This window comes from Mesoplodon densirostris, chromosome 2, assembly GCF_025265405.1.
Source record: "Mesoplodon densirostris isolate mMesDen1 chromosome 2, mMesDen1 primary haplotype, whole genome shotgun sequence".
Taxonomy (NCBI): Eukaryota; Metazoa; Chordata; class Mammalia; order Artiodactyla; family Ziphiidae; genus Mesoplodon; species Mesoplodon densirostris.
The window spans coordinates 35,887,096-35,898,588 of record NC_082662.1 but is presented as its reverse complement, the minus strand read 5'-3'; the positions used below and the strand labels follow the sequence as shown (position 1 = coordinate 35,898,588).

Here is an 11,493-nt window from a genome sequence, read left to right as displayed (position 1 = left end):
CACTTCACCTGAAGTATTTAGATGTATCTTAGCACTTCTGTTCATATCTTTTCAATTAAAGCTTATTGTACTTCTGTTATCAGACACACTTTGGGCTACCCTTCCCAACTCACTCCATGAATTGCATTTTAACTCCTTTATGTGGGGTAGAGTACTTGCTTCTACCTAGTTCTCAATGGTAGTTTTTCACATTGCACTCCGGACCATCCTATGGGTCATTTAGGGTATTTCTCAGGACTCCACTTCTTTTGCACTCCCAACTCAAAGCCCAGGACAGTGGGAGCTTTGAAAACACTGCCTTGCTAAGTGAGAAAAACAGCAATTGCAACCATTTATTGAATGTGAATTACGTGCCAAGTGCCAGACTCATGCTTTACCTTCACCATTTTATTAATTGAATTCTCACAACAAATGGTGTTATTTTGCAGAGAAATTATCGCCATTTTATAGATGAGGAAACTAAATCAGTTATCTAAGTTTACAATGCTAATTGGTGGCACAGCTGGAAGGGTCTAACCTGGCTAAGATGACTCCAAAACCCATACTCTTTACCACCTTGTAATGCCTCCTTCAGGGCAGTGGCCACCAACTGGGCCCTGCATGGCCCCAGGTAGAAGCCCGGGTTAACTTTCCCTCAAGAGCAGTTCTAAAATATTTGAAAGGTAAATTCTTAACTCAAATATGGAGTGAGTCTAGGACAAGAAGCAAGGAGTAAATGTAGTGGGACAATCATCATTCTATAGATAATCTATCTTTGGGGAGGTGTCCTTCTCTCCTACTCCCATCTTTAGTAAATTTCAAAAAAAAAAACCCCACAACATTATTATCCTTTCCATTATGTTGGCTTTGGGGCACACACTTTATTGTACTTAATTTTTAATATATCCATTTCCCAAACTAGACATGTTTATTCATCTTTTGAATCCTCAAAATCCTCAGGGCCTATCACATAGTAGGCATGAACAAATATTTGCTCTTCAAAGCATGGCCATTCATGCATCCATAATCCCTTTTACAGTATGAAGAACATTGATATTCAGGCCCCACATGTATATTTTGAGGAATATAATTCCCAATAAGCTTTTTTTTTTCTTTAAGGTGAGAAACAACTTGAATCATTTTCAAAATCAAGATATCATTCAGGTGAGTGTGTCAGGTGGTTTGGTCATAACTGCTTTACCTTTGTTTTCACGTTTTATGAGTATTAAAAGACCTTTAAAAGACAAACACCAAGCAATATTTGTCTGCACACCACTCACTGCTTTTCCCCTTCATTTTCTGTCTTTATGAAAGCAAAGGATTTATTCTAGTTCTCACCATCTGTAAGAGCCCTGGTCCACTGAACAATTTTTGATCTTATAAATAAGGCTTTTTACTTCAGTTTTTGTCATGTATAAAAGCAGTATGTCGAGACTGAAGATCATCCACTATCTTCTCTTCTATCTCTATGCCTTTTCCTACTTCTTCCTCTGATAACAATAACTTGGTTTCTGACTCTTTGGTTATAATAACCACAAAGGACCGTCGTGAATCAAGGATGTTAGCCACCACCACTTGATGTCGATAAATTTCCAAAGCATTCCGTGCACGATCAATTACAATGGACGGGTCAGTCTCCAACTTAAAGGAAATTATAAATGCTTTGGGAGCCCAGTCTTTAACCAAAGGAGAAAGCATTTTTGGCACCATCTTCATTGTTATCTGTATTGGAAAAAGAGAAACTTAATAAGCAAACAAGGTTACCACCTACCAACCAGGTCAATCTCAAGGGAAACTAAAGAAGCAGAGACTCATATGTTTGGCTATGTCAGTTCAAGTGGGATTTCTCACTTCAAACTTTTAAAAGCATATTAAATGCTTACTTAAAAGCCTTGACTCTGTAGTGTTCATAAGGATGCCTGATTTCAAAGCTTCATACATATTCTGGGGCAAACCATGTCTTATGAATTAGCCCTGCTCTGCAACCCTCATGGCCATTAATAGAACTCTAAAGAACAGCATTACATTTTCTCAAACATTCCCTTTTATTTTTTAAACCAAACCCTCAAATAAACAAATGCAAATAATCTGTTTATGCAGATGTTACTTTGGCGGAAGTTCAAATATGGTTGAGTTTTAAACCTCTCAATCTAAAATATTTCTTGCATTGCTAGACTGGCTATTTGATTCCATTTAAAAATTGTAACGTTTAAAAAAAAATAAAATTGTCATGTACCATCTTAGCATTGAGGAAACAGAAGTGACTCTATTTTCATTCATTAAATACTACTATATTATTCTCAATCCCTTCTAAGGGGAATGTTGAGTCGCTTTGTGTACTTTCAAGATAGAACTAGGAATGACAGAAATTACAGGATAAGTAAAGCTCCCAGAATTTAAAAATTATGAAATCACTAAGCTAACCATCAGGATATCCCCTCAAAGAGTTAGCAAGTATGATAGGGATCATATACCCATTCCCCGCTTTATTTTTCTTCTTAGCATTTATCACTACTTAACACAGTATACATTTGACTTACTTATTGTCTCCTCTGCAGAATATAATCAAAACAAGGGCACAGTATGTTTCTTTTCACTGCTTTATCTCCAGGTCCTATAATAGGGCCTGGCATATAGTAGGTACTCAATAAATATTTGTTGAAGAAATGAACAAATGAACTATTCTACAAAGTCAGAAAGTGCCCCACAGGTAGTTTCTCCTATTTAAATTCTACTTGTATCACCCAGTAAATGACTAAGAATTCCCTCAGGTTCCAAGCAGCCAGATCATCTCAGCATCTCAACCACACCATTACCTTCCCCATACCTCTTCCTTAAACTGCAACAATAACCACCATCTAATTACCCCCCACCACTCTCTCTAATTCACCTTTCATACTGATGCCAGAATGTTCTTCTCAAACAAAACCTTTATCTCATTCTCCTACTTTGGTTTCCCTTGGCTCCACAGGATAAAGTTCAAGCTCCTTAAGAAGGAATACAAAATCTTCTATGTAGAAAGCTGTCTCTTCAGTCTGCCCTCCATCCCCACCACTCTCCAGGCTCTCTAGCCTTACCAAACAACTTCAGTTCACAACACACTGACCATTTCCAAACTCCAATCGTTTACTCTATCTGGAGTGACCGTCCCTACTTTGTCTGGTACACCCTCTGCTCATCTTTCAAAACCCAGTTCAAGCCATCTCCTCCAGAGAGCCTTGAATTTCCCCGAGATTCACTCACCCCATGCTCTGACTTCACTTTGTACGTACCTCTACTAGAGTATTTATCACTCTGTACTGTAATTATGTCTGTGTCCAGCAACCTCACTAGATTGTGAGGTCCTTGAGGGAGAGCGGTGTCTTAGTCATCTCTGATCCCTAGTGTCTAGCACATACGGAATGCAGAAAGGCCATCTCCAGATCAAAAGGAAATTAACCCAAGATTGGTTATAGGGAATCAGATCTCTGGAAGAGAAGCGCCCATCACCTGCAGTGGGCCCCCAGATGACTGGATCTTGTGTTCAGGCATTTCAGACACAGGAACATAGAAATCTGACACGGCCGCAGCCAGGTAAAACATCGCAGAAGAGCCTGCAAAAAGAAGCACAGGGTGTAATAAATCGGAGAAGGGTATGGGGTCAGCTCCTTTTCAACTCAGGTTCCCCCGCTGTGAGAGCCGTGGGTAAAAAGGGGGTAAGGGGATGCGCGTCTTGGGGGAAAGGCTCTGCCTCCCGGCATCCGATGGACTCCTACAGGCACGCACCTAGCGGATTGAGCGCCTGGGCTGCAGCCTGCAGCAGATGCAAATAGTCTGCCAAAGTGGTGAACTCTATGGCCAGGAAGGTGCCGGCAGCCTCAGCCTCCTGGTAGTTCCGCAGAGCCGCGGCGAAGCCCGGGAGTGCCTTCTCCTCCGCCTCCAAGTTCAGCAAGCCCGAAGCCGCTCGGCCGGAGGGCCGCAGAGCCGACAGCCACGTCTGGGGCGGGAAGCGGTGGGCAAAGGGGAAGGCAGAGCGAGCACGGTACAGAAACAGGACCCCGTAGCCCGCGGCCAGGAAGGCTTCGGCCGAGGTAGCACCGCGCCGCCCGCTGCTGAAGTTGTCCAGGAAGCGCACAGGCCGGGCTTCCAGGGGAACCTTGGTGCCGCCGGACGTGACCAACACTACCCGTCGGCCCTGCGCGCCCAGCCCGGCGGCGAACCGAGCCATCACCTCGGCCCAGCGCGCAGCACCGGCGGGCTGGGGGAACTCGGCGACCAGGTCCACTGCCGCCATCGGTCCCGGAACCCGCCGCGCCAGTGCTACAGGGTCTTCGGCGCCACGCCCCCTGCCCCGGTACCTGGCCCACGCGCAGCCGCAATAGTAAGGGGGCGGTTCGCTACCATGCGCTGCAAGCCAGTGCCGGTTTTCTGCAGGTCTGGAAATGCGTGCTGGTTCCGCCCCACAGCGTGCGAAATTGACACTGAGCTGGCGGGAGTTCTCGGCTGGGCAGGCATCTGGAGGAGTCACACCCCCTCGTTTAGTTTCCTAGTCTGGGTGAAGAGCTGGACGTGTTTGACCCTTACCGGCTACCATACAGGCCCTGCTAGGCTTGGACCTCGCTAAAATTTGAGTGCCCGGCCATTTAACCTTTGGATTTGTAGTGCAGGGCTTGTTTTGTTTTTTGTTTTTTTTAAACCCTACAAACACGCTCCAAGTGTCAGTCGAGCCACGCCCCCCCCGGCCTCGAAAAGCTTGGAATGAGGCTGCGCCTTGTTGGTCACGTGACACCGCCGTCCAGTGTGTCCTCTCCAGGAAACGGTCCTAGAGACCGACAACACCGTCTGCCACAGCATGAACGTGATCTACCCTCTTGCGGTGCCCAAGGGGCGCCGGCTCTGCTGTGAGGTGTGCGAAGCTCCGGCCGAGCGGGTCTGCGGGGCCTGCACAGTCACTTATTACTGGTAGGCCCTGAAACGTGGCACCTGGGCGCCTCAATCCCCTCTCTCTCAGTCAGGGAACCCTCAAAGCGGCTTCAAGACAGGTCCCTAAGACTTCTGTGTCTGCGTCCGCTTCCTCTCCCACTCAATCATTCCTCCCCAGATGTTTTGTTGCGCGCCTACTGTGTGCTATGCACTGTTCTAGGTGCTGAACTTACTGGGGGAAACTCGGGACACCACGTCCCTCAAAAATCTAATGTTCTGGGACTTCCCTGGCGATCCAGTGGTTGAGATTCCGCGCTTCCACTGTAGGGGGCGTAGGGTTCGATCCCTGGTCGGGGAATTAAGATCCCACATGCCATGTGGCTCTGGCAAAAAAAAAAAAAAATCGAATGTTCTAACGAGAAAGATAAGTAAACCAACAGACAAAACAAGATAATTTCAGAGAGTGATAAATGCCATAAAGACAAAAGAAATGTGATGGGAGGTTGGGCAGACAGCCTCTCTGAGGGTAGACTATTGATCTGAATTTAGAGTAGGAACAGCCCGCCAGGGAAATGCTGGGGGAAGAGTGGCACAGTGAGGCTCCGAGGGAGGGAAGACTTTGGTGTGTTTGAGGAATAGATAGAAAGTTAGTTTGTCAGAGCATAGCCAAGATGGTGACAGTGTGGGGAGGGTAGTACAAGATGAGATCAGTTTTCATTTATTCAGCATAACATCCACTGATCTGTGCTTCAGATTGGACCCTATTTGGGACCTGAGATAAAACAGCTAGGTTGCTGACGTCCAGAAACCTAGTCCAGAGCCGACTGACTTGTTTAAAAAAGAAAGTCATTATAATACAACCCTACATGACAAGTGCTGTCACTCAGGGAGTACTATTCCCTGGGACCTCTAAGGATGGAAGCATGGTGATGGCGCAGTATCTGGAAAGGTTCCTCTGAAGAAGTAACATTTGCGCTGGGTCTTGAGGGGTCAGAAGGAAATTGCTAGGTGAATGAACAATGAAGAAGGAAAGGTAGAGCGCTCCTGGCATCCAGGACTGCTTGGGTAAAGGGTGAGAGAACAGACTTTGTTCAGAGGTGGGTAGAGAAGGTAGCCGTGGAGGGAGCAGTCACTGATTTTCAGACTGCAGTCCAGGGCCCATTAGCGGGTCATGAATAAATCACAACCAGCATTTTAAGAAAAAAAAAAAAAAAGAATAGAAAGTATCAGAGTAATCCTACTTGAATTGTTTCTTGAAACTTTTGTTTAGTGATTTATGTGGTTATGTGTCTTTGTACTACTGAAATGTATTTCCTACTGTACTCTGAGTTAAAAAAAAAAGTTTAAACATCATTGTGATAGGTAGTAGTAGGACTTTAAACCAAGAAGATAAAGGCTAGGCCCAAACAGTGACATGAGATCAAGGAGTTTGGAATTTATCCTCTGGGGGGTCATGGATGGTTTTAGATTGGAACGTAGACGCTGAAGGCTTCGTAACTTCTCAGTTGCAGTGGTCTCAGTGGAGACTGAATTAGGTGTCCCTCCTCGGTGCTTTCACAGCACTCTCTAGGTCCCTTAGCCTCACATTTATGACATGGATTGAAATCACTTGTTCAGTGGTCTGTATTCCTCACTAGGCTGTATGCCCCATGAGGGCAAGGACAGCATCTGTGTTTTCATTGCTGTATCTTCAATGCATATAGAATACAATTCAGAATTTGTAACAGAAACTGCAAAGCCCTGGTTGCTTCTCTATCTTCATTTCCCACCAGTCATCCCCTATTTTCCTTGATGCAGTTACAGAGGCTTTCTTTCAAGTCTAATTTGCCAACTCTTTTCCTCCCTCAGTTTCTTTGCCCAGGCTGTTGCCTTTGCTGGGAACTTTCCCTACAGTCACGAATCTTCCTAGCTCTCTTTCATCTTTCTGTTCTCAGAAATGTTATTTCTTCAAAGAGGTCTTTCTGGAAAACCCAACCTAAATGCCCCTATCTGATTTTCTCTCTCACATTTTTTCTTCACTTTTTCTGTACTTTTCTGTTTTTGTTTTACTTGTTTAATATCTTTTTTTTTTTTTCTGGCTGGACCGTGCAGCTTGTGGGATTTTAATTCCCCAACCAGGGATTGAACCCGGGTCCCCTGTGTTGGAACCACTGGACCGCTAGGGAAGTCCTGAGTAAACAATTTTAAGTACAGGGCTGGCACTCTGGGGAGAGATGAGACTCCTTTGCCTGATATGAGCACCTACTTCTTCCCCTGTCCCCTTCATCCCTCCAGCCAGAAGCAATTCTTCCTTCCTCTCAACTCACTTTGTACTTACCCTGTACCTCTCAGATGACTCTTATTTCCCTGCCTCATTTTAGTTGTTGGCAAACATGTTAGCTCAATTTTATTATGCTCTGTTAATGCAGGATATTATGTTGAATATGGAGAAGGACTGTCATATGTATGTTATCTTTTGATCTGTTTCAGACCCATCTGCGTATAACCTATGGTCTCCAGCAAAGTATCTTGAAATAATTGAAGCTAAATATTTGATGAATGCATGAATAAATTATTATTTCTTATGCCTTTATCCTCCATTATTTTCTTTCTCTTCTTTCACCACCTTTAATTATTTTTAAGGTCTTCTACTCTCCCCCTACCTTTTCTCCAGATTTCTATATCCTTGTGTCCTAGAGATTTCATGATTTTTCCAGAAAATAAAACTGTGGTAATTGTTCTATATCTCACAAATGAGGGCCTTTAATATCCCCTTCCAGGGTTTTCACGGTTGAATGTAAAGCATCTAGCCCCATGCCTGAGACCATGCTGGCACTCAATAAATATTGTTTTTCCTCATCCCAAATTTAAAGAGCAGGAAGGACAGTCAACTTGGATTTGTGAAAGTTTATTTTTTTGCAAAATAATTTTTCCCAATTATAAATGTAATTCATGCGCACTACAGAAAACTTGAAAATACTAAATATAAAGATGAAAAATAATCCATAATCTCACAACCCAGATAATTAATAGCCTGACATTTTGGTGAATTTCTTCATGTTCTTTTCCTATAAATACATTTATTTTATACACTCTGTGTAATCTTGTGCATATCATTCTGTGTTGGATTGTGAGAACGTTCCCAGGAAATAGAACATTTTTAAGAGAAGGCATTTTTATTAAAGTACACAGTGAAACATTATAGGTGAAAGAGGCTTCAATACTATAGGTTAGTAAGTCGTAGCATATAGATAAGAGTAATTTGCAATAACTTTTCCTTTCATTTAACATATGGGACACAAATTAAAATGCTTTCACTGTCCAGGAAGAGAAAACAGTGAAGTGGTATTCGATAGTAAGATCTGTGGTGAACTGGAGAATGAATGCCCCGCCTAACGACATTCAAATTCGTTTAAAAAACATGGTAATGGCCAAACAAAACATGCCTGGCCCACAAGCTATTTGATTGTGAGCCCTAATTTGAAAGCATACTTTTCAACTCCTTCTTTATGCATGACCCTGTGATGGTTGTGAGGGGTGATACAGATGAATAAGGAGAGAGCTCAGGAATATATAAATATGCGCCCTTTCTTTAGAAAGGCAAGATATGCAGATGCTGTCAGTAGGAAAAAAGTTCAGGCAGTTAAGTAAGTTAATATTTCCATTGCTCACACAATTACTCAGTAAGCCCGTATTAAATAAATACCCTGTGGAAGTCACCTATTTCTTTATTCAGGCTGTTAAGTGCTTTTATTGATTTGTTTTCAATAATTCTCTGTCAAAAAACCCTTAAAAATGCTTTTTGTCATTTCTATGAGAGCTGTCACAGTTTATAAAGAACATACTTTATCGCATTTCTGTTGTCCCAGAAGAAAGGAAGGAGAGAGAGTATTTGAACACAGCTCTGTATTGTCTATGACTGCTTTTATGCTACAACAACAGAGTTGAGTAGTTGCAACAGAGACCAAGTAGCTCGCAAAGCCCAAAATTTACTATCTGGCCACAAGAAAAACTTTGCTAATCCCTGCCCTAGGTTATCGTTACTTGTTTTGGACTACGTATAAATGGAACCAAATAGCTAACTTTCTCACATTTAAATAAAAATATATAATAGGCAATAGAAATGCAGAAACCTATGATTGTATGCATCCAACCACAGTCTCAAAATACATGAAGCAATAACTGTCAGAACTGAAGGGAGAAATAAATAATTCAATAGTAATAGTTGGACACTTCAATATCCGCCTTTCAACAATGAATAGAACAACTGGACAAAAGATCAGCAGGGAAATATAAGACCTGCACAACACTATAAATGAACTAGACCTAACAGACATTTATAGAATACAGAATATACATTCTTCTCAAGTGCATATGGAACATTCTCCAGAGTCAACCAGCTATTAAATCATTAAAAAAGCTCAGTAAATTTATAAGGATTGAAAATATACAAGGTATGTTCTTCAACCACAATGGAATGAAATTCGTAGTCAATAACAGAAGGAAGTTTGGAAAATTTATGAATGTGTAGAAATAACACACACAAATAACCAGTGGGTCAAAGAAGAAATCACAAGAGAAATTAGAAAATGCTTTGAGATGAAATGAAAACGAAAGCACAACATACTAAAACTGATGTGACGCAGTGAAAGCAGTACCTAGAAGGAAATTTATAGCTGTAAACACATACGCTAAAAAAGAAGGAAGATCTCAAACCAATAACCTAGTCTTATACTTTAAGGAGTAGAGAAAGAAGAGCAAACTCAACCCAAAGCTAGCAGGAGGGAAATAGCGAAGATTACAGCAGAGATAAATGAAATAAAGAATAGGAAAACAATACAGAGAATCAACAAAACCAAAAGTTGTTTCTTTAAAAAGATCGAAATTGACAAAAGTTTAGCTAGACTGATCAAGAAAAGAAGACTCAAGTTACTAAAATCAGAAAATGGAAGTGGAGGGACTTCCCTTGTGGTCCAATGGCTAAGGCTCTGTGCTCCCAATGCAGTGGGCCTGGGTTCGATCCCTGGTCAGGGAACTAGATCCCACATGCCGCAACTAAGAGTTCACATGCTGCAACTAAAGATTCTGCGTGCTGCAACTAAAGATCCCGCATGCCTCAATGAAGATCCTGTATGCCGCAACTACGACCTGGCTCAGCCAAATAAATAAATAAGTAAATATTTAAAAAAAGAAAATGAAAGTGGAGACAGTGCTACCAACTTTACAGAAATAAAAGGGGTTATAAGAGAATACTATGTACAATTGTATGCCAACAAATTTGAAGTCCTACATGAAATATATTCCTAATAAGACACAAACTACCAAAACTGACTCAAGAAGAAATAGAATATCTGAGTAGGTCTATAAATAAAGAGATTTAGCTAAGTAATCAAAAAACTTTTCACAAAGAAAAGCCCAGGAGGATTTCACTGGTGAATTTTGTCAAATATTTAAAGAAGACTTAACAATTCTTCACAAACTCTTCCAAAAAATAGAAGAAGAGGGAAGAGTTCCCAACTTTTCATGAGGCCAATATTATCCTAATACCAAAATAAGAGAAAAACATTAAAAGGAAACTACAGACCAATATCTCTTATGAATATAGATGCAGAAATCCTTAACAAAATACTAGCAGACCAAATCCAGCAGAATATAAAAAGAATTATATATCATGACCAAATGGAATTTCTCCCAGGAATTCAAGGTTGGCTCAACATATGAATATCAATCAATATAAAACATCATCTTAATAGAATAAAGAAAAAAATCACATAATCATCTCAATAGATACAGAAAAAACATTTGGCAAAGTCCAACACCCTTCATGATAAAAATACTTAACAAAGTAGAAATAGAAAGGAATTTCTGTAACTTGGTAAAGAGTATCTATGAAAGAACCATAGAGAAACACAACATTAACATCATACTTAATAGTCAAAGTCTATAAAATCTTTCCCCTGTAAAATCAGAAATGAGGCAAGAATGTCACTTTCACCACTTCTATTCAACGTTGTACTAGAGGTTCTAGTTGGGGCAATTAGGGAAGACAATGAAATAAAAAGCATCCAGCTTGGAAAAGAAGGAGTAAAAGTACCTCTATTCACAGATGACATGATCTTATATAGAGAAACCCCTAAAGAACCCACAAAAAAACCATTAGAGCTAATAAATGAATTCAGCAAGGTTACAGAATATACAAGATAAATATGCAAAAATCAGTTATATTTCTGTATGCTAGCAATGAGCAATCTGAAAATGAAATTAAGACAGCTATTCCATTTACAATAGCACTTTAAATAAAGGAATAACCATAGAAGTACAAGACGTATACACTGGAAGAATACAAAATATTGTTGAACAAAATTAAAGAAAACCTAAATAAGTGGAAAGATATTTCATATTCATAACCTGGGAGACTTAATATCAAACAGTTTGATTTGCAGATTCAATGCAATCCCTGTAAAAATTCCAATTGTCATTTTCGCATAAATGGACACTCTGATCCTAAAATTCATATGAAAATGAAAGGGACCCAGAATAGCTAAAACAATCTCAAAAAAGAGCAAAGTTGGAGAACTCACATTTCTCAATTTACTACAAAGCTACAGTAATAAATATAGTGTGGTACTGGAA

The 11,493-nt window shown here is 41.0% G+C and overlaps 2 protein-coding genes across 2 annotated transcripts in view; one reads left to right on the top strand and one right to left on the bottom strand.

Annotated features, from left to right (window-relative positions):
• Positions 1-386: 386 nt before the first annotated feature.
• Positions 387-4,358, bottom strand: PPCS (phosphopantothenoylcysteine synthetase). Its single transcript, XM_060082799.1, has 3 exons — positions 3,745-4,358; positions 3,469-3,572; positions 387-1,701 (listed from the first exon to the last, which is right to left on the bottom strand). The coding sequence occupies exons 1-3, from the start codon at positions 4,250-4,252 to the stop codon at positions 1,378-1,380; spliced, it is 936 nt and encodes a 311-aa protein (XP_059938782.1). The 5' UTR covers positions 4,253-4,358; the 3' UTR covers positions 387-1,377.
• Positions 4,359-4,810: 452 nt separating this feature from the next.
• The window catches only part of ZMYND12 (zinc finger MYND-type containing 12), a 33,762-nt gene continuing 27,079 nt past the window's right edge, over positions 4,811-11,493 (top strand). The window contains exon 1 of the mRNA XM_060082780.1: positions 4,811-4,920. Within this exon, the coding sequence (XP_059938763.1) occupies positions 4,811-4,920 (110 nt within the window). The remainder of the gene's footprint in view (positions 4,921-11,493) is intronic.

What these genes read in the sequence shown, in the direction of transcription:
- PPCS (XM_060082799.1), bottom strand. Translation starts at nt 4,252, where the DNA reads ATGGCGGCAGTGGACCTGGTCGCCGAGTTCCCCCAGCCCGCCGGTGCT. An exon ending in CCAGGCGCTCAATCCGCTAG is followed by an intron (nt 3,573 to 3,744) that starts GTGCGTGCCTGT and finishes TTCTTTTTGCAG; the next exon opens with GCTCTTCTGCGATGTTTTAC. An exon ending in CATCTGGGGGCCCACTGCAG is followed by an intron (nt 1,702 to 3,468) that starts GTGATGGGCGCT and finishes TTTCCAATACAG; the next exon opens with ATAACAATGAAGATGGTGCC.